The sequence below is a fragment of the Battus philenor genome, unplaced genomic scaffold (genome assembly GCF_028537555.1).
Source record: "Battus philenor isolate CCGP_79_NKW_IND1 unplaced genomic scaffold, ilBatPhil1.0.hap1 SCAF_9, whole genome shotgun sequence".
NCBI lineage: Eukaryota > Metazoa > Arthropoda > Insecta > Lepidoptera > Papilionidae > Battus > Battus philenor.
This window is the reverse complement of record NW_027181759.1, coordinates 8,845,620-8,867,741: the sequence shown is the minus strand read 5'-3', so window position 1 is coordinate 8,867,741 and position 22,122 is coordinate 8,845,620. Positions and strand designations below refer to the sequence as shown.

General features: G+C 32.7%; 1 protein-coding gene across 1 annotated transcript; it reads right to left on the bottom strand.

Moving 5' to 3' along the window:
• Positions 1-1,009: 1,009 nt before the first annotated feature.
• Positions 1,010-8,983, bottom strand: LOC137932110 (chaoptin-like). The gene is made up of 6 exons (XM_068775681.1): positions 8,925-8,983; positions 6,306-6,482; positions 5,782-5,926; positions 5,597-5,707; positions 2,548-5,522; positions 1,010-1,771 (listed from the first exon to the last, which is right to left on the bottom strand). Exons 2-6 carry the CDS (start codon positions 6,478-6,480, stop codon positions 1,485-1,487), a joined length of 3,693 nt encoding a protein of 1,230 aa, XP_068631782.1. The 5' UTR covers positions 6,481-6,482; positions 8,925-8,983; the 3' UTR covers positions 1,010-1,484.
• Between the last annotated feature and the right edge of the window lie 13,139 nt (positions 8,984-22,122).

Genomic DNA, 22,122 nt, shown 5'->3' with positions numbered 1-22,122 from the left:
TACGCTCTGTTATGTGCGAACTATATTACTAACCATGTACACGAGTCGCTTGGTCACATTCTGGTCCATCACGTCATGGTCACCACCTTTATTATTTATAATAAAAGCGGTGTATAATCTTTAGTCAGGAATCTCGAGTTACAGACGTTTGGATTAGTGATTTCAGGATATTTCCAAGCACATTTTCCACGCAAAATAAACATGGAAATTGAGGTAATCGTGCAATTGTTATCACTATTTTTGGTGGAATAAATAAATAGGTTGATTACATATAGGTGTTAAATCTTTAAATTGGGTGAATGTAGTATGTAAGTTCATTTTGTAGCAAAAAGGTTTTATTCCTATTTCCAATCGATCTGTATGTGTTCGCTATTGTTTCACATACAGTGATCACTCTGAAACTCTTAGAATGCAACATAGAGGCAAATAATTTGACACTAAAAAGTCTGTAGGGAGAGTAAACAATAATTAATTTTAATATGAAGTATACGCATTTTGTAAATGCTATTTATTATTTTGTTATCATTGCGTTATTTCTGAAACATTTTGATTCTTAAGGAGGGTGTACATTAAATGACAGCAAATGGTATATTCGCCAAATTAAAGCTTATACACCTATAGTCAATAATCCAGTATATAATATTTAAGCAATTCAAAGGCGAATTGTCACAAGTAAACTGAATATTTTTGTTATCAATTACTGTTTTTTTACCTCGTTTTTGAGACTAGTAATGAAATTAATGATTAATTGATTATAATAAAATAACATTGATAACATTCATCAAATATTTTGAAATAAAAAGATTTTTTTAGAAAAATATTTATTTTTATTTTAATTATTGACCTTATGTTTTAAACATTATTAACTTGCCTACACATAGGTCTATGAATGTTGTCTACTCACAAAAAACTCTTACTTAAAAAAAAACTTACAATATTCCGTAATGAAATAAGATATTATTTTTTTTGATTGTTAGGGTCAATCTGTCGTACGCCAAATACAAAATGTTTAAATTCCAATACCATTTTTATTTTATAATAAAGTATTAAAAATTATTGGTTATAAGTAATTTTGGCATTTATTTAAGTTTGAACGGTTTTTGGTGCTTACGTAAACAAATAGAAGCCGTTTATGGAAACAAAAATCCGAAATGTTTATTTACAAGGCGTTAATAAATTACAAAATACGAATAGTCCTCGGCATTTAATTTGGCAGCACAGAAAAATCTTTGGTTAAATTAATTAATTATTCTTAAACATAATTGATTTTAACTACTCTATATACATACCAAGCTGTCGGAGCTGTTTGCGATAACTTTAATAACGTTCTGAAGAACGCAACTCAACTGATATTTACCTTAAGTCTTACTATTCTGCTCGATGTGCCAAATTAAATGCCGGTTACTAAATGATCATGAAGAAACGTGGTACCATAGTATATACAGGTATGTGTAGAAATAGCTTAGTTATTTCTATATTATTCATCACCTTAACACGAGCATCCAGAGCGTAATAATGACTTTGTATATGATGTTCATGTAGCTTGTTTGTGCATCACTAGAGAGTGCACTGGCGTGGCATTCGGCCTCGTCTGCGCGTAGTTGAAGTAAGGGCACTCGGCGGTTATTCTTGTCCATGCAAAAGGCATCGCGAACAGCTCGCCGCAATTCTGATCCGGCTTCATTTTCTTGAAACCACCGTCGTAGCCACGCTCCCAGCCAATTGAGTTCGCATTCGCAAAGTAATGGGTTACCCGTAAGAATTAGACCTCCTAGGAAATAGAAAAACCGATTAAAAACGTAATTTTAGTTTTAAATTCTGAAAATAAGTGATGCCTACAATATGTTCTTTCCTTAAAAATTCATTTTATGTTACGACATCTTAACAACTTATCACACACGTGTGCGGATACATTACAATTATATTTTAAAATTGGTGCATTAATAAATAACAGACATGCCAGAATTTTTGTTTAAATTTGGTACAGCAAAGTTATTCTAATTAAATCTTTAAGCAAAACAAAAAAATAAATATCCTAAGTAGGAAAGGGACTAATATATAGCTACTTCCGCCATGCAGTAGTAGTTGTGCAAAAAATAAACATAAAGGTAATAAGACTAAAATAAAGGCAATATAAATTGTAAACAAACGAAAAGAACTATATTGTACGAGTTTATACAGGGTCTTTTTGTTGTCCGCAAATAAGCTATGTACATTCACCCCTTTAAACTTTTTACTGTCTATTTCCAATCACAATATATTTTCAATTATTATCTGAAATATTTTTAGACAGATATATTTTACATGGGCCCGATTTATAATTAAATAATTACAATCAAACAACAATCCATTAATTTTCATGGATACAACATATATACTTAAGTTAGACAATAATTATAAATATGTCGAGAAGCGCAAGACAAAAGTTCTGGTAACGGTTGTTTATTTTATGCGATCTAAACCATCTGTAAACCAAGACCAAAAGTCGTTTATTTCATAAATTTGGGTTTTCGAAAAATAGACTACTAAATTATGTTGTATACGCACCTGACAATAGTTTCGTAGCCACGTGACTCCAGCTGGTAAAATTTGGATAGAATATGGCTGGATTAAGATTTTCGATTTTGTTGTAGCTAAGATCAAGTCCTAATTGTGGAATAAGTCCGAGATGTTTCATAAATTTATTTGGTAGAGATGTTATTGATGTTTCAGTAATTTTGATAAAAATTTCTTGATTTTCGGCAAAAGATTGAAAAGCGTCGTCTGTTATGTTATATAAACGTGTGCCTTTTATTTCTAGGTAACGTATATTCTTAGCATCGATTCCATGCAATTGACGGTCCATTTTTTCATCAGTCCAGTAGATAACCAATTTACTCAAAGAGGGTAAGGATAACGTTAAATTGGAAAGATTTATTGCAGGTGAAGTTTGAAGCTGTAAAGATCGTAAAGATATTAGGGGACGGAAGGAATCGGGATAGATTACATCTAACTGATTGAGTCCAACAATATTTAAATATGATAAATTACTTAACCACTTAAAACTATTTATGGTTATCCTTTCAATAGGATTATGTGATATGTCTAGGGTGTTTAAATTACTCAAGTGAAACCACATGTTTGGCAATAGAGAAGTAAGATGATTGCGACTCACATCTAAATGTCTAAGACTAACGAGACTTTTGACATCGGTTTCTTTAAAACTGTCAATGTAATTTGAAGTAAGATTGAGAATGGTCAAATTCGCCAAAGGAAGATAAGGTACAGACTTTAAACTCACATTTGCCAAATTCAAATGTCTTAAATTTGGGAGGTTGTGGAAGAGCTCTTTAAAATTAGCCTTTATCAAGTTACTACTAAGATCTAACCGACGCAAACTTCCGAGGCTTGAAAACGTGTTATCCGATAACACCGTTAATAAATTATTCCTTAAGTTGAGGCTTAATAAAAACTGCGTGTTACGAAATATATTGTTATCAAGATATTCAATTCGATTGTGTGATAAGTCAAGAAATCTTAAGGTAAAACCAATTTGTGACAAGGCTGTTACAGGAAATAATGAAATTTCATTATAACTAATATCCAAGTGTTCTATAATTGTATTTTTGAAGACGTCCCTTGGTAACAGTCTTAAATTATTGTGGTCCATTTTTAAATATTTTAATCTACTTAAATTACAAAATTGCTCTACAGACAATTGTGAAACTGCATTATAGGAAAAGTCTAAAATTTGTAAAGACAGAAGGCGTGTAAAAGACTTCCGCTTAATATTATTTATTTTATTTCTATGTAAATCCAATATTTCTAAAAACGGGGATTCTCCAAAAACTTCGTTTGGAATATACGTAATTTTATTATATGATAATATTATTTGTCGAATGGAAGTTTCCATGGAAGAAAAGAAATTATTTGGCACCTCTTTTAGACGATTGTAGGATCCATCGAAAATACTAACAGGAATATCCGATTTTCCCTCCACAATACTTATCTGATTTCGGCTAATGTTTAGGGTAAAAGTTGTATGTATATTTGAGACATTTCTTAATGAGTTAAGAGAGAAATACGTCAAATTATTGTTCTGCAATTCCACTATTTCTAGCTTTGGTAAATTAACAAACGTGTTTTCCTCTACAAAATCTAATACATTATTAGCAAGCGATAAATATCTTAAGTTACTTAAGTCATAAAAAGAATATTTAGTTAAGTTATTAATTCGGTTATTAGACAAATCTAAATTCCTTAAATCGGGCATAAAATTAAATGTTGAGTTATGTATATAACTCAAAAAATTATACGATAGTCTTAGATTCGTTATTGATAACGACAAGTTATAAGTATCTTCTATAATTACGTCTACTATTCTATTGTTATCTAAATTTAAATATCTTAATTGTGGCAAAGCAGCCATATCGAGTAGTTTAAGAATATAAAAATCGTTATTATCAAACGAAAGCCAGTTTAGTTTTTCTAACCCTTCGTCAATAGCAAAAGGAAAATGTCCACTGAAAAGTGTCGAAGACGACTCGAGAATACTTAAAGACCCTGTTAAATTGGAAAAACATTCAGGATGTATATAATACAAGTCGTTAAAACTTAAATTAATTTCTTTTATTGGCATTTGAGCAGGAAAGACATTATTGTAAATCTGAGCAATTCTGTTGCCTTTTAAAATGATGGACGACAAAGATGTGGACCAATCTTGAAAGTCACTTGTATACAAGATTGATATTCGGTTATAGCTTAGATCTAAAAACCGAATCGAACCGGGTTCCAGCTTTTGTAGTGCTGATGGTATTGCTGTCAAAAAATTACCAGCAAGCGAAAGCGTTTGGATTCGAGGTGGTAAGGAAGGAGATTCTTCGAATTGATTATAGGCTAAAGACATATGCCTGAGTCGGACAACCTGTGTTAAGCTCCTCGGTAAATATGACAAATTATTGTGTTCAACTTCGAAATGTTCTAAAGTATTTTTCACCGACAAAAATACATCATGAAATATTGAGCGGAGTCTATTATATGATATAGACAATTTTTCAATACGATTATTAGTAAGTAATGATTTTGGTACAACAGTTAATTCGTTTAAATCAAGAATAATTTGTCTTATTTGAAATTCTTTTAGAATGAAAAATTCAGTATCGTCATTTATTTTATTATTACTTAAATCTATCTTTTCTATCTTTTTCGTTTTATTGTTTATGCAAAGGGAATCGATCTCAAAATTTAACATGTTATGTCGGATGTGCAGTGATTGTAATCTAGGAACATTATGTATTAAATCACATGGGATAATTTTTATAAAATTATTGGATAACTTAAGGACTGTTAAGGACGATGGAAGGGAGTTAGAATCAATTTTTCGTAGAAAGTTTCCTTCTAAATCTAATTGCAGTAAATGGTTGAGACTGGTGAGAGATTTCTCACTTAGTTCAGAAATTTGATTGTTGCTAAGTGATAAGCTAGTGAGAGTTTCTTCTAAATGATACCATCGTGTGTCAGTTCCGATACTGGCAATGTTGTTACTGAAACAATATGTATTGAATTCAACAAGTGGTAAATGGTTTAATTTTTAATTAATACACTGTAAAATACTTACTTTTGAAGATTCAACCAGTTTAATACTTTTAAATCTTTTAGGCCTTCGTACGGTACTTCAGTAAAATCGTTATAACCAAGGTCAAGAGACGCAAGAGTATTAGCCATAGAGCTAAAAATAAATTACAGTTTCAAAAATGGTTTTAGTTAAAAAATTACACCCAATAAAAAGTAATATTTCTTTACCTAAACGCGTGGTTTTCAATGTGGTGCAAACGATTAGCTACTAAAACTAATGTTTGTAAATGTAAGCCATCTAGAGCACTCTCTGCGATTATTTCTAAATTTGACATGCTTATATCCAGGTGTTGAAGTTCTATTCGAGGCCATTCTGTAATCATAGTGAATTTTTTATAACGTCGTTTTTGATAGTTGTAAAAAAATTGTTCAGTTTATAATTAGTTTTTAAATACTCTTTTAAATCTTTTTAAAGTCAGCGGAAAGAACTTAAGAGATTATGTTGAATCTTGATTTTACATTTATAATTAGTATTCTGTTTGGTCATCATGGCACTAAATACTTTTACACAATGTATAAGTTTTTTTCACTGGCGTGTCATATAGTTGATGAACAATACTTGTATTCCATATCAGTTTGGTTAAGTTAATTCAGTTTGCTTATATCTAATTTTATACTATGGTAAAGTCATAGGGACTTAAGAGGAAACGATTAGGATTATTAAGAAGTTATAATTTGATAAAAAATATTACCTGGAAACCTGTGTAGAGGGACGGCTATACATGACATATGTGCAGTGCGACATGAACACAATGGACTACGAGTACATGGTTCCAACGGTTCAGGGGTGAGTGCGCCAACCAAGAGACAAGCTACCAGCGCCGCTCGCTGGAACACCCGCCCCAGCACTTCATCTCCCAACACCATCACTGAAACAATTATAACTGTAGTATAAAATAGTTCATAAATATAAAATAGACCTTGCATATTTTCGTTTAAATCATAATATGTAAATTACTAAATGTTTAACTATTAAATAGTGTTCTCTGTGGCAATAATCATAATCGTGTGGCGTTATTAAGGAGATGCCAAAAAGCAGCACAAACGCTGTTCTGGATCCTTAATTTCAACATCATTGGTAAAGCACAGTATTGTGTATTTTTTATACACGCAGATAAATCAAATGTTTACCTAAGTTGTGGTTATGTTATCAAATATGCGACATTATAAATTTTATTTCAGTTTTTCTATATCCAAAACAAATGGCTATATATTTTTTTTATTTGTGTGATCACAACACAACGTAAGCTAGAATTCAAGAACGCGCGACAATCTAGAGTGACAAAAAAATTGAACGTAGGTATTACAATGTACATTACAGGAAATTTAGATCATTCATTTATTAATATTATAAAATAAATGTAACAAATAGAACACATCATAAAATTATTATAATTAATATTGACTGTTACAGTTTTAACAATTTTTTAAAAAAATAATTGTTAAATATGTATTTTATCAATAATAATCAAACATATTACATTTAAAACCATTTAGTCTTTGCATAAATTACTTGTAAATACGATTGCGTATGTATTAGCTGACTATGTACTCTCTACATTAGCATGTACGTTAGTCAATTAATGCATGTTTACTTTTCGCGTTTTGTCCACGGAAACAACTTGTAATAATACATAGCCTATTAATATTGACAACAATAAATATCTATTTTACGCATATGCTTAATTTAAAATCTATAAGATAACGGGGGCATCGCTGCATACTTAAACACTTATTTAAGTAAATTTGTTTAAAGTTAACCCTATGAAAGGCGTGAAAGTGAAACTAAATAAGAAACCGTTAATCCATTATCAGAAAAATAAACCTACAAATTATTCTAGGTTTAAATAAAATTTTGGGCATCGTTTATTATTGATGGTTAAAATTTAACTTTTTTTCCTAACAATTGTATTCAGTAAATACATTACGTAATATATAACCGTGGTATCTGTAACAAAACATGGAACGAATATGTCTTCTTCGAGTAATGTGGCAAAATCTTCTGAAATTGTGTTTTGGTTGATAGAAAACGGAATAAAAGGCGCAAAGTCGTCCCAATATCTGCAATTTTTCTCAATGAGCAAATATGTAGAAAATGCTAATACTTTTTAAAAATATTAAATGATATCGCTTTTACTGGAAACTCTATTAACCTATCAAAATTCTATTTATTTTTAGTTTGAAGATTGCAAACTTGTTTAATCTTTTGTGTATGTACACATCACAAAGGAAAAAGTAAACGGGCTATTCCGAATGTAAGGAATGAACATGGTGATTGGTTATGGGTGTTAAAGTTTCAACAGGGTGAAATGTACAGCTCATTCACTGCCAATTAATGTATGATACAACCTATCCAAAAATCAATGGTTTCAGAAACAATAAATGACGTAATGATAATATACTGAGAAAAAACGTTTTCAAAATTCGGATTACTATTTATTAAATTTAATCATTGTTTATTATCTGTTTTTGCAGAGTTTCTCCTGACAGAAGTAGTTGGCCTGTCGCATTCCAATAGAAATAATAAATTACGTTACATATTTCACAGTGATCACTTAATACAGGTAATTGGAAATAAGCTTTACCTTAAAATGTGCTAGACATGCACTTCTTTAAATTTTTACACCTTTAAACAACCATACATATTCACTGTGTACCTTTCTATATACGACAAAGTTAAATTACTGAAAATGAACTTGAAGACTAAAGGATAAATGTCATAAAATCTGTAGGAACCATTTTTAATAGTAAAATATATTCATGGCAGCTTTCGTAATAATTTTTTTATTTTGAATATCGTTAAAACATTGCATCAAACTTTAAAAAGATTATTAAAACATTTTCATTAATATTTTCTAATTTGATTTTAATATACCTTTTTTTAAGAAACGAATAATTTTAAGGTAAAAATAAATTGATCTTTGATATCTTGTACGGATAAAAGAGCTTTAAATTATTATTATTTAAAGTTGATTTAAATATAGGTCAATTAATTCTAAATTTATTAACGTTTTTAACTTACAAGTATTTCTTGATGGACATGTCTGTTAATATTCGATTTACACATGCGCTTCCCTAATTTTCAAGTTAATTTCATTACATGTCATCTCTAACTACTCATTTCATATCTTGTAAACAGGTAACATTATCAGGCAGTATGAATAAATAAATTATACATAAATTCATACATATATGAGAATATTTAAACCAACTTTTAGGTAGGCTTATTAAGAATTTAGCGGCAATAAAAATAAACTTTTTAATGTGTTATTTAAAATAAAATTTGGACATATAAGCGTTTTAATACTCACGAACTGTTATTAAGTTATCACATCACATAATATTCACTATTAAATTAAAATGAAAGTTCTTCTTCGGGTAATACTTTTAAGTTCAACTTTTACAGTATATCATTATCAGTCACAACAAATAATTTATTTCTTTTAAATATCATACAGAGGTTCATAGACATTTTAGTTGCTTTCGATGTATGTTGATTAAATCGTAAGCTTTGTGAGATGAAAGACAACCTCCGCTCACGGCTGTCGGCTCCAGACTGAAGTCTTTTTGAAGGCCGGCGCAACCATGCCGCGCGTTATCCACATTACACCTTTAAGGTGCGTCCAAGCCTCGACATATCTTGTTTTTTGATTTTTTAACCTCAAATCTAACTAGAACAACTTAAGTACAGTTAATAATTAAAATATACATATTTCACACTCTAGTTGAAGCATACATAAAAAACATTTACGTTGATTTAAATGTGTTACTTCGTAAATCTGTTACTTTAAAGTTCATATGAAATTTATGTACTTTAAAGTAAATAAATAAATTATACAACATGATTGATTATAATGTGCAAAAGTTTTTAAACTTATTTCCAATAAGCTTATAAGTGCTGAGTCTAAAACTATTGGAAAACGACAGGCCATTAACTTCTGGCAGTACTAAATTAAAATAGCAGGGACAATAAGTAAACAACAATTAATTACAATATGTTATAATTTAAAGTTCGAAAATGTTTTTCCTCACCATATGATTATTATAATAATCATTCTTTCTGAAATCTTTAATTTTTTGATAGAGTCTAACATACATTAAGTGATTGCAAATGATTTAACCCTATTGAGGTTTTAACACTTAAAACCTATCAGCCTCTATAATAATATAATAAACCACCATCTGTTAGAATAACCAGTTTTATATAATTCTAAATTAATTGTAAAAAATTAAATGGCTTGTTAGTATAAAATTGGAATTTTCAGCAATTAACTCGTGTCAACACACTTACTTCTCCCTTTCATCTTACGGTAATTACTAAAGGTCTTGGGGTTAGACAGTAAAAGTCAAGTAGCTTAAAATAAAGCGTACGTAATTGTCAAGATGGAGTGGCGCGCTTGCTAGGACCGCAATTATTTACGTCGAGACATAGGGGAATGAAGAGGTTTTGAGGCCGCGCCAAGAGTAAGCTCACCGGCGCCGTCATTGTCGGGCGAGGCGAGATCGCGCTCATGTGCACTAATAAACTGACTCTTTCAAATGTTTCCTTTGTTGAAAGCGGATGGCTTACCAACTAAAGCGAATAAAGATATTTCCTTTATTTTTGTACTAGAAAACTTCACAGTTATCTCACGAAGAGGCAATTATTTTATAAAAAAGAATTAAGAATTATTCCGTATATTTATAGGTACAGTTCACTAAATTACACAATAACACCTAATATACTTTACCTATTATTTAAATGTAGCTAATAATGAAATGAAAAAAACGTAAATGCTTGTAACTTTACTCGATAGAAATTTTTAAAAAATTAAACTAGTGGACGTTAATTCTTTACGTAATAATGATAAAATCTGTTTTGGTAAGAAAAAGGGGAAATTATTTTTTCCTAAAAGTGTGGAATTTAACGTAACAAAATAAATGTTAACATACTTTTCTCCCGTTATATCAATATGCTCGCTTTTCGCCGGCGGACGTATTCAAAGCAAAATATATTTCAATTGGTCGGGCATATGGTAAAGCATAAACGATTTTTTGTAAATCGCTTTAACGGCGTTTAATTTATTTCTGTGTAAGATCAAAGTGGTCTTTAGGGCGTGTTTGATAAATTACATAATGAATAAAAATGTGCTACATAGTTATTGAGAGTTCGTATACAAAACGTTATGTACTTTTGCAGTATACTTTTGCGTACCTTGCGCAGAACATTGCTATTTATTCATGGCCTTATATTTACAACTGAATTATTTACTGTCTTTTAAATAAACTATTAAATGTTTACATGCATAATCGACAAGAGTTGTTAATAATAAAATATTCTTCGGTAAGCTTCTACTTCAACTGACTTACAACCATGTCGTTTATCGGAAAATAAAATCGACGTCATATTAATACCAGCTGATATTCGATACCCATAAAAATATAGCAATGGTAATCGAATTCAGCGACTTACATCTGTGTTCTCGGTCTGCTAAGGAAGAAGAGGGTCTACCCACGCAGCATCTATCGGCTCGTGGTCGCCACAAAGTTTCTTGAACTTTGGATTCTAACGGCCACCGGTTAGCCGAGCAATTTTTTTAGCTACGTCTTTGACTTTGGTTCTTCTCCGGGACTTTTAATTTCTAATTAGATCTCGCGGCGAAACTCCAAGCATAGCTTTCTCCATATTACCCCGTAAACTAGAACACTTGATAAATCTGATTTCAAAAATAAATTTTCTTAACTTACCTTATCACTTCGATCCTTTATAATAATATTGACTTTAATTTGTAGTATTTTTTGTTTTGTAAATTCTTTAAAAGGCACTTAAAAAAAACAGTCTTTTGACCGTATATATGATACGTTCCTGTTTTGGTTCTAGATTGTTCTTTCCTGTTCTAAACGACATCGACAGAGCAAAATTCTGTTAAAATAAAAAGTATTAGAGCTTAGGTTGTATTTAATATTTAGAGAAATAGGTGCACTGGCAGAGGCAACAAATGTCATGTGGTAAATTATAAAAGAAATTTTTAGCGTTATGATGTTATAATTCATGAGCGTATTTCACTTATTCATTGTCAATGTTTTATTTCTTTCTTTTATGCATTTCTTTAAAATATAGTGTTTGTTAATTTTTTTGCTTCTTCGAAGACAAAGTCTGTTTCGCGTAAACTTAGCTGCAAAATTCAATGCACTGAGAAGCGAGCTCGACTTATAAATTATTCAAGTAGCGAGACACTTCAAATATAGCACAGCCGCTGCACTTTATTTTGAGAACAACTGCTCCACCTCTATCGGCAGCGAAGGTTCAGAGGCACCGCATGCCACCGCGGCGCCTCGCTTCATTTTAATAATACATCTGATATGTAAATTATTAATGAACTTACTGTAATACCATGTCTGCCAACGTAATAAAATATGATATAAACATTTGAAGTAAATACATTCATAATGAAGTATAAATACAAAAAGATTAACGCTTTAAAATTAAATATTCTTATGTAGAAACAATCGAAAATTAACTGGTAGAGAATAATTATTTCTTACTTTGCAATTGTCCAAATATTTTTTTTTTTACTTAGTACGTAAACAACTTTAAATGTTATCGTTATGAATATGTAATACGTGCATATTATGTATAACATATACATTCGCCAATTCCAGCTCGGAGAAAGTAGCTTTCGAGAATCTCTGAAACATCTATTCGTTCAAAGTAAACCGCAATGGCAGGAAGACGGTGGTCTTTGGCTAGTTTATGTCGGTGGTGATGACGGTCACCCAGAGAGTATTGGAGGGGGATATGCTTCGAACTTTGCAGCAAGATAGAATTTGAAATGAGAAGATCAGTAGAAGAACTAAGGTTTCTGGCGAAGCTCATAGAATTGCTCGTGTAAGGTGGTAGTCGCGGGTACATTGCTCGATGGCCTTGGGGTGGGTTCTCGAGAGGTGACCACAAACCGGTAGACGCGGCATGGGTAAGCAGGGGGTATGGGTAATAAGTGGACCGACGACATAGTTTAGGTCGCAGGAAGTCACTGGATGCGAAAGATATGATAATAATGTATACTACGTACCCGCTAAGATTTACAAGGAATTAGAATACATTTTTATAAATTTTTTATTGTACTTTAGTCTATTCTAAATTAAATTTAATAAACTGGGAAAAGGCGTCGCTGTTAATGTCTTATTTTTTTATCCAGACCCAAATTATAACCTTTAATACTTTTCAGGAGAATGTCGAATTACTTATAGAAAAATCGCGACATGATATCTGAAATTATATCTGAGCTTAATTGCATATTTTCGTAAAAAGATATATTTCCGTAAAAAATAACAAAACAAGGATTTTAAGACTCTTAAATATTTTTAGATACATGTGTACTCCAATATAATTCAAGCTTAGGAGATTTTAGTATCTCTCTGTATATTTGTATTAACTAAAAACGCCATAGAAATTATATCAGATTTCGAAAAAAAAACAGATTCAATATTCGAGTAAAAATTCCTTTTCACCGATCGTTTTTACGCTTCTTGTATCTTTTTCCCGAGCTATGTATATTTTGCTTCGGAGTTATTAAAAGCATCTGAAGCGTGGAAAGGACCAAGTCATGTGTAATCCAGATTACTAGTGAATGTGTCGTGTCGACATGGACTTATTCACTATCCATTCTTTATCAAACTACTAACTTATGCATATATTTTACTTGAATAATATTTAAAATACGTTTGAAAGATTTTTTGAAAATAATAAAAAAATGTAAGTATCAGTATGTTATTGGTTTTATCACTCGTTCTTTATAATTAATATTTATCTTTTGAAACTTTTTAATTTCCTTTTTATATTTTTTTATTTGAACTTGAATTTTTAAATTATGGGTCTTGCCTTAAACTTAGCCGTTGATATATTACAATAATCTACTTAGAAACGTCTCAGTAGTAGTGTAAATAAATTACTATAACTTTTTTTTAAGTATGTTATCTTGTATAATGCAAACGTCGACAGCCCGTTACTTGTTCTTCTTCTGTGTCAATACTATGGTTCATTATTGTCATTTCAGGCACACTACATCCACTGCTGGCCAGCGTGCGTCTGATTGCATCCCACAATCATTCCCCCGCAGACAAGGTCTTAACGACCTTAACATGGATTTAACATGATTCACTTTGTGGGTGGATTTAGCCATGTTGTTTTCTAGCTGCTATTTCAACTTGCCAATCCGTTGGGCAATGTAATACTTTCATTCGTCTATGAACTTCCTCACTGATTTTGATTTTGTAGAGAAATATCTCTCCCCTTAATGGCTCGCTAAGCGACCGTAATCTTACCAATAAGGCCAGAACGCACCATCATCATTGGTAACATACATTTCTTACACACATAGTATAGCTGTTTGTAAGAAATTGCCCCGAGTGATAAGACCGACGGTTGTACTTTTTATGTTATTATAACTTTAATATTTTCTTACTGACATTACGAGTACAACAAAGAGTATTAAATTGAATAAAGTTATCCTAAAATTGTAATTCCGTGTAACCGGAAAAACGACTGAAATTGAAAAATACAATTAAGGCCGAAATTTAAAAAAAAAATAATAATTTCGCTACATTTCTTTATTATGCTGTGTAATATTTATAATAAATTTATTATCCATTAACCCATGTCTGGAAACTAAATTCGCTAACAATTGTAAAATGTACTTTTCGTGTAGATTCTCATTATACAAATTAAGAGTATAACTAGGTCACAATTGTAATAACCAACGTATTAAGAAGTCATTACAAAAGTTAAGGATGAGGCACGTGTTAGTAGTTACTCGTCTCGCCCGGCCTTCTGCTTCCATTGTCCTTGTAATTTGCAGTGAGTTCCTTGTTTAGTACTACATTAACAGTTTATAACCTTTCCTCACAACGGTATGTCTCTTTTTTACTTACTATTACTTAAAGTCGTTTAACATTACGAAGGTTGTTAATGGCACTTGGAACTATATACAGTGTATATAGAAAAAGACATTTACATTTTATTTTTTTTGTAAACAACAAATAAACCGGATCTGTAAGATAAGACACATGGGATTTATTTTTATTTGTTAATTTAAGTCTTCATTTTGTATAAAAATACAGGAAAAGAAAATAGATCGTATAAAAAATGCAAAAGAAGTACAAGCTCCTGTCTTATCGCAAACCGCGATTTCTTCCAGACGACCGTCGGTTAAACCTTGTTGTCAAGAAAAATAGAGCGGGCGGTCATCAAGTGATAGAAGAGGTTAGAAACCTAAATGCACCTAAATTTTTGTAAATCAAAATCAATCAAAAAAATTACTAGTCTCGTCTATTATCATCATCATCTCAGCTTTTGGATACTAGTAGACAAAGGCCACCCTCGTGGATTTCAAATAGCTCAATTTGGTTCTAGTTTCCAATATACTTTCCATTTCTGGCGTTATTCTCATAACCTATCAAGCATTGATCACTATAAATTATCGTAAGTGGAAAATAACATGAATAAATAATAATTAAAGTAAACTATATATCACCTTTGATTAAAAGCTAAAAGTAATGGTTGCGCCTTCTACCGAATTCCGTTGTAAAAGTTTAAAATAAATTGAATGATAAATGTCTATGTAAAAAGGAGTACCACTTGCTTTAAAAAAATAACTGTATACAGTTCAGCCATAAAACGTCCACTACAGGAGTTTGGCCTCGATCATATATTTTCGATAGGATTGTTTGGTTCTTAATATTTGCAGATTTACCGGGTTTTAGTTTTACTTGTTTAGGGCTGAAACCTAGATCTCTTTGCAGATACTCGAAGGATCTCTTGAAAACTTAGGCTTTGGAACGCAGCCAAATTTCTAGATCCATTAGACTAACTTTCAATGGCGACTAAGAGAGCAAGGGCTCTCGAGAAGTGAACTCGGATTGGGAAGTGTGTGTGCGTTTAGCATCCAACAATATCGTAAAGACCCGAACATCGCCTTGTTCGGTTGATATTATCGGATTATGACATATCAACTATATACAAGGTTTTCACTTATAAAATGATTTATAACGATAACTCTGAAAGCATAGGCTTTGAAAATATGTAAATTGTAAATTGGTAGGAATATTGCTTTCGCCGAGAATAGGTCAACTATGAACGGCTTTTATGAAATTCATTAAAAATATGCTTATTTTCAAAATATAGCTCTAATAGGGATAATATTAGGCCAGTATTGTTTTAGAATGCGAAAAAAACAACAATTTATTATCTGAAAATATACACACAACAAAGCGAAAAACTTGAAAAGTGAATGGGGGACAGAGAGAATCAACAATTGTACAAATAAAAAATATACAGTGTTTATTTGGAAGCCTTGATCACTTTTAATTATTCATACTAGTAAAATGTTACTCCTTAAAGAGTGAAGGAATAAAGCAAGACTTGATTCTCTTAGTGATATTTTAAATTTATTTATGCATGCAACGGTAAAGCACCTGCCAAGTCCAACACGCGGTTGCAAACCTAATAGCGTATTAAGAAATCTGCACTGGTAGCGCTTGGTTAAATATTAAAACACAATATCCGGTTTTTACGCCAAGACTTTTATTCATTGTCGGTGAAAAGAAACTATAAATAAAACTAAGTTTTCTTAGAGTATCAAAAATGTTTTCTGGTAGAGCGTTGATTTGGCTGCTTTAGGATTATCATTGAAATAACATACTCCTCGGGGCAAAGAATATTGTCGCACATTTTTAGGCGCACCGATCGATTAATTCAACACGGGCTATTAAGTGCTTTAAAAAATACGCCTAGCCTACTAAAAATAATTTCAGCTATCACTTGAGAGTATCGAACTCTTTTATTTGATCCGAAAGACTAAACTTGACGACATGTTCCTCTCATTTGCTATATCCATTAAAATCAGCAGTCTTCTTTCACAACGTTATAATAAAAAGTGGACGGTTAAGTATATAGTGCAATTTATATTATCTCAGTCGTTTTATTGTAACCAAGAGAGTCCAACCAGATACAATTTTCTCCTGGCTTTTTTCAAAAAGTTTTATGGAGCCGTACACGCCGGTGTTTGTTGCTTTTGTATGTATTAAATTTCTATTAATTAATAAATAAAGAGTTTAAGAAGTCTTATGTATGATTGACGTTGGGAAAAGGTAAGGATAGTTTATTTACTGATTTGTTGCTTTGTTTGATTAGCATTGGGAAAGCTTCAGCACATAGCCGCCCTACAAGCGTTAATCGCTAAGCCATGTCGCGGCTACTATCATTGATCCATCTATTTCTCCCAAGCAAAGGTGTATCGGAATGTATATTATCCTGACTTTCTTGGTTTTCTCTAAATCATTGCGAACAAACTTGTATTTTATTGTCTTTGAGATCACTAGAGAGCACTAAGGCTTTTACAGCTTCATCGGAAAGACAGTAAATACGAGGCTTTCCTGGTCGAGTCTGTGTTATAGTTTTTATAATGTGTGTGGAGTGAAAATTGGAAGACAGCGTGATCCACTCGGCAAGCTAAGGAAGGATACTGATCCTACTTCGGATCGCCCACGCTGTTCGTGATAGCAGCATCGGGAGGTCGACGAAGTTTACGTGACGGACGGTGGAAAGTATTATGCTAGGCTTTTTAACATCGCATGGGTTCTTCGTGCGGTGAGCAGTTGTCAAAGGAGTGGTTATTGTTAAAGATGTGTTTGCGCTTGCAGAGTTGTGAGACGCGAACGGCCTTAAATGAGTATCATAAATACAAACTCTTTTAAGTTTCTTATGAAGGACCTCCTTGGTTGCCTACCATAATTCCGCCGTCGAAAACAAATCGACATAAATACCGGAAAAAACACGAATAGTTTTACTTTTTGATTTCGAGTAATTTTCTAATATTATTATATAACGAATCGTAATATTAGATTTTCTCCAGTTTCACTGTTTTGATAGCTGTACGTTATTGCAAAGAGCCTCCCTGTAGGGGTGTCGGGTGGCGGCCTCTCTAAAAGTACTCCAAAATCGTCAACTGTAACCACTAACTTGCTTTGACTCGGGCGCAAAATATACACAGAGTTGTTCTTAATCCAGCAACAACTGGGTGCGGATATTTATAAAGGTAAAACAGCAATGTTTTTTTAATCAAAAATCAGAAATAAGTGTGCGTGAATAGTACAACATAATTTGGCGAATGAAAGTGGGGCGAGTGTGTAACGCGTTTCATAACGTTACTTTAAAATATTTCCTGTTGCTCGATTCAGTCTTTCGTTGTTTTAGTGCGGATAAAGCCGGTGCATGTCAGTAAGTATAATGTGCGGCGAGTGTAATGCTTGCAAGTACAGCCGCGTCCGTTTCCACCCGCTCTTCACGAAATTAATGGATGCTCCAAATATAACTGGAACGGAAATGAAAAGCTTTATGCTTCGAATCTAAACAGAAATTAATATGCATACTTTCCCTTGTAACTTAAAATATACTGACATGACAGTCATATACAAAAACATCAGAATATTTGCTATTAATAACATCCGTAAGAGTTTGTGGAGTATTGGCAGTTACCCTTATTTTTCATCGCACATATGTTCGAAGACAAAATTGGATAAAAGCACAATAAATATTCTTTGTTACGCGCGGTGCCGTGTGCGGTTAATACCGCAACTTTTTCTATCACCACTTAATTGTACGCCAAAAGTTTATTGTTCATTTGTCTTTGTCTGTAAAAATAACCATGTTATTAATAGAAAATACTACAAGTAAAAAATTCAATGAAACTTATAATTGCATGTCGCTTCAATTATAAGAAAAATGTTAAATAGTTCATCTCTAAAGTTTTAATAATCAAGTCGCTGTTTGGATCAGATTATATAAATTGTTTAGTAACAACTACTAATGCAATAGAAGTTCTCGTCGTGTTATAGTACCATTGAAATCGCTGCAAAGCGTTTTACGTAAGCGAGGTCAGGTGGAGGCCTACGAAATACGATCATGAGCACTTTCGCTGCGAGCGTTGACTGACGGAACTGATCAGTCGTTACTCAAACTTTAAAGCGCGGTACCGCGGTTTTGGTAGCACTATAGTATCCTTTTCTTCTTTCGTCAAAGATATCTATAGAAGGATATATCATAATCGTCACGCTGAACAGGCGGATTTGCAATCGCAGTGTAGTATTATGGTGCGCAGAGGACGTTGCCCATCCTCTGGAAACTTGTTTGTAATTAGAGACAATCCTGCATAATGAATACACAAATTGTGTATTAAATAAGATTGTATCCCGGGAGTCAAACCCACGTCCTACGATCGCTTGTCCTGGTACCTCAGTAAAGGCCAAGAGACGTCCTAAAAACGTACTTCTCGCGCCCATCATAGGGTTCCCACAGAATACTCGCCACACCACATCCGCTGCATCCATTTATATCACTGCAAGCACTAATCCCATAGCTCCACAAGCAACGACTGCACTTGCGATACTCCACACAAATCACCGGGTTATACATAACAAAACCTAAAGCTACTCCCCACGCGACAACACCCGTTTTTAGAGAGCGGCCGCCCTCTCCCTAACTGTGAACAGCGTGGGTGAACCATGTTTGGATCCAGTCCACGCTGCCGTCGCAACCCGCATCTACACATAAGTAACACATACAGTTCTACACGGGTAGAGCCCTTTGCTACGTGCGAACGTCATCATGCAACTGATAAACGCCCTACCAGCTTGATTTTTTGGTTTGTAAGTGTTTAAGTTCACGGACCCTTCCGCTCCGTGAACTCAACTCAGATGACGCTGTAAAAGCCTTCGGGCTAACAGCACTCTCTTCAACAGAGAATAAGTAAATAAAAAGAGAAGTGGTTACAATTTATTTATACTTTATTGAACAATTTATAAACATAAGATACAAATATTAAAATACAAAATTACATCTAGCGGTCTTATTGAATTCCGCTATTTCTGAAAGGTAAGGAAACGAAAAAAATCGAACAAAGATGTAGCTACTTATGTAAAAATATACAAACATGTAGTATATGTGATGTAATAATATGTATGTAATTTAAGTAAGAAGCAAACTTGGCGTTTTAGAGGCAACATATCAAGAGTAATAAATGTTTTGATCATCACTACTCAGCCGTAAAACATCTACAGCTTGATATAAGTCTACCTCATAGATTTACAATAAAATGGTTTATAATGGCAACTCAGTTAGCGCTCTCCAACGACCTTATATAAGTCATCTATTCACCGTGTGGGTGAACGTCTTGTGGTGCATTTCTTCTTCATCAGCCATCTTGTTCTGCGCGCGGTGTCCACTATCATTTATACATATCAATCCGCTTGCTTGTGTCTGAGTTTCGTTAATCCGCGGGTTCCGTTATTATTGAATCAATCTCCGATCGAAATTCCGAGCATAGCATTCTTAATTATAAATATTTTATGGAAATTAAAAAAAAATGGTTATAGTTATGTAAAATAATATCTAAATAGTGTTAATACAGAATTTAATACAGAATTAAAGAATTTGGACGGTTTCATCATCATCATTGGGTTCTCGTGAATGCCGCTGTCATATATCCAGTCTACCTTTGGTAGCTTTCTCGAAAATTTATGTACAGAGTGCTAAGAATTTGATATATCCACTGCTTGAATATGCTTTCGTGGTCTTTTCGTTTTCTCCGTTCATTTCTAAATAGAAAATATTATCGAGGAGGAAAATCATTTTCCACGAAAGACCACGAAAGCAGACCATTTGTTCTATATCTTTGCTTGACGTGTCTAAGTGATTTGAAGAAAATGTGAAATTTTCTTGAAAGCCAATTAATTACACAATAATTTGAAAAAATCTTGGAATAAGGACCTATAATATTTTACATCTTAAGGTTACAGATTCTATAAGAAGCTGTATTTTATAGACCAGACCACCGTACGTTATGGAGAGGTTTTATTAGTTATATGACGAAACAGATAAAACATTTTTAAGTCACAAAATTTGAGTAAAACGTAGACCAGTAAAGGTTAAACTACTGTAAATCTAACGAAAATTATATCACGTTTTAAAAGTCACTGCTGCAATTTCTACGTACATGGAGAAATTGCATTTTCGTTTCAATTTAATGATGTGAAATCTTATTGATAATGTACCCTTTCGTGACTGGCATAGTGCCAGATAATTTTAAACTTACCTATTGTACATGTTGACAAAAATATATTAAAATTTACTCATGGTGTCCAAAGAGCTACCTTCATTAGGAGTATCAATCACTAAAGCTGTGTTTTTGAATCGATAGGTGTCAAGTAATTTGCTATTTCAATCATACGGTTAATTTAAAAAACATGATTCATAATCTGTAAATAAAATGTTATTATTTTAATAATAGTATAATAAACACATAAAAAAGACGATATAACTTTTCGCCCATGGACAGTGTAACAAACACATGTGGTTAAATGTAACCGAAGGGGGCGCGAATAAATCTGCAATATTAACTAGGCGAATGTCACAGAAGGCCGACCAACCGAATTGATTTACGGCGGGGGCTTAGCGGTTGCTGCTATTTAAGGGAAAATTAAACATTAGACCCTAACACCCGAAACTTCCTCCCTTTTTACATAACGGATTTATGCAATTTTCTTTATATTACAGATTATTAAGGTTGCAAATCAAATTTGTTTACTTTGCTTTCTCTCAACTTATCTCTTTTATAACTCCCTCCTGGATACAGGTCTTCCCTATTAATTTCTTAAATATAGGACTGGTTGGTAGTAGCCTGCATCTAGCATCTTCAGTCGTCTTTGCATCTTTCGGATGAACATCTTCCGCTGTGCTTGCCCGTCCGTGGTCTCCACACTCGAACGTTCAAGTTCCAAGCCCATATATTTCATTTTATATAAATACAGTCATAAACATATTGTGTGACATTCTAAGTGTTGTAATAAAATATTACAAAGAGCATATGCATAGCCGTGTTGATAAGGTATTAATTATTAAGGGGTTTATTATTTTTATCAAACTTATTTCTACAAAAGAGAAGCAGTTCATAATATTAAGTTTTGAAGAAGCTGCTTGAAAAATACCTGAGACGTTCAATGTTCTGAGACGTTCAACCTTTTGCCTCGTCAATTTTAATGACCTGAGCGGGGTATATTTCATCAAGCTTTGCTTTATTACCTCATAATTTAATATAATATATATAGTAACTTGTCTGTAAAGAGAGGATAAACAATAACGCATCAACGCGGTGGATATTAGCCAGGTAATAGCCACTTGCCAGGTCAAGGTTCGGCACCTTCGGGAACCTTCGAGTCGAAATGCTAAACGGGTTTCATCTAGTGATAGTACAACCTGAGGTCTTCACTCGGCACATCTAGCGCCAGGTCACTGCAAGGAGCGTCGTCCGCCTAAGTAACCTAAGAGCATAGGAGAGAAAAAAGTGAGAGTAGTCGTATGAACCGCTGGAACGTACGGAAATTTTAAAACGTTAGGCTGTTAGTCGAAAAAAGGGGAGATTGTTATGTGATTGATTACAGATATGCTCAAAGTGATCATTGTAGTTTGAATGATAT

Bases quoted from the DNA above. Each gene is read 5' to 3' on its own strand.
- LOC137932110 (XM_068775681.1), bottom strand. From the start codon at position 6,480: ATGGTGTTGGGAGATGAAGTGCTGGGGCGGGTGTTCCAGCGAGCGGCG. The intron at 5,708-5,781 runs GTAAAGAAATAT...ATTTATTTTTAG, and splicing joins ATTGAAAACCACGCGTTTAG to CTCTATGGCTAATACTCTTG. The intron at 5,523-5,596 runs GTAAGTATTTTA...ATATTGTTTCAG, and splicing joins AACTGGTTGAATCTTCAAAA to TAACAACATTGCCAGTATCG.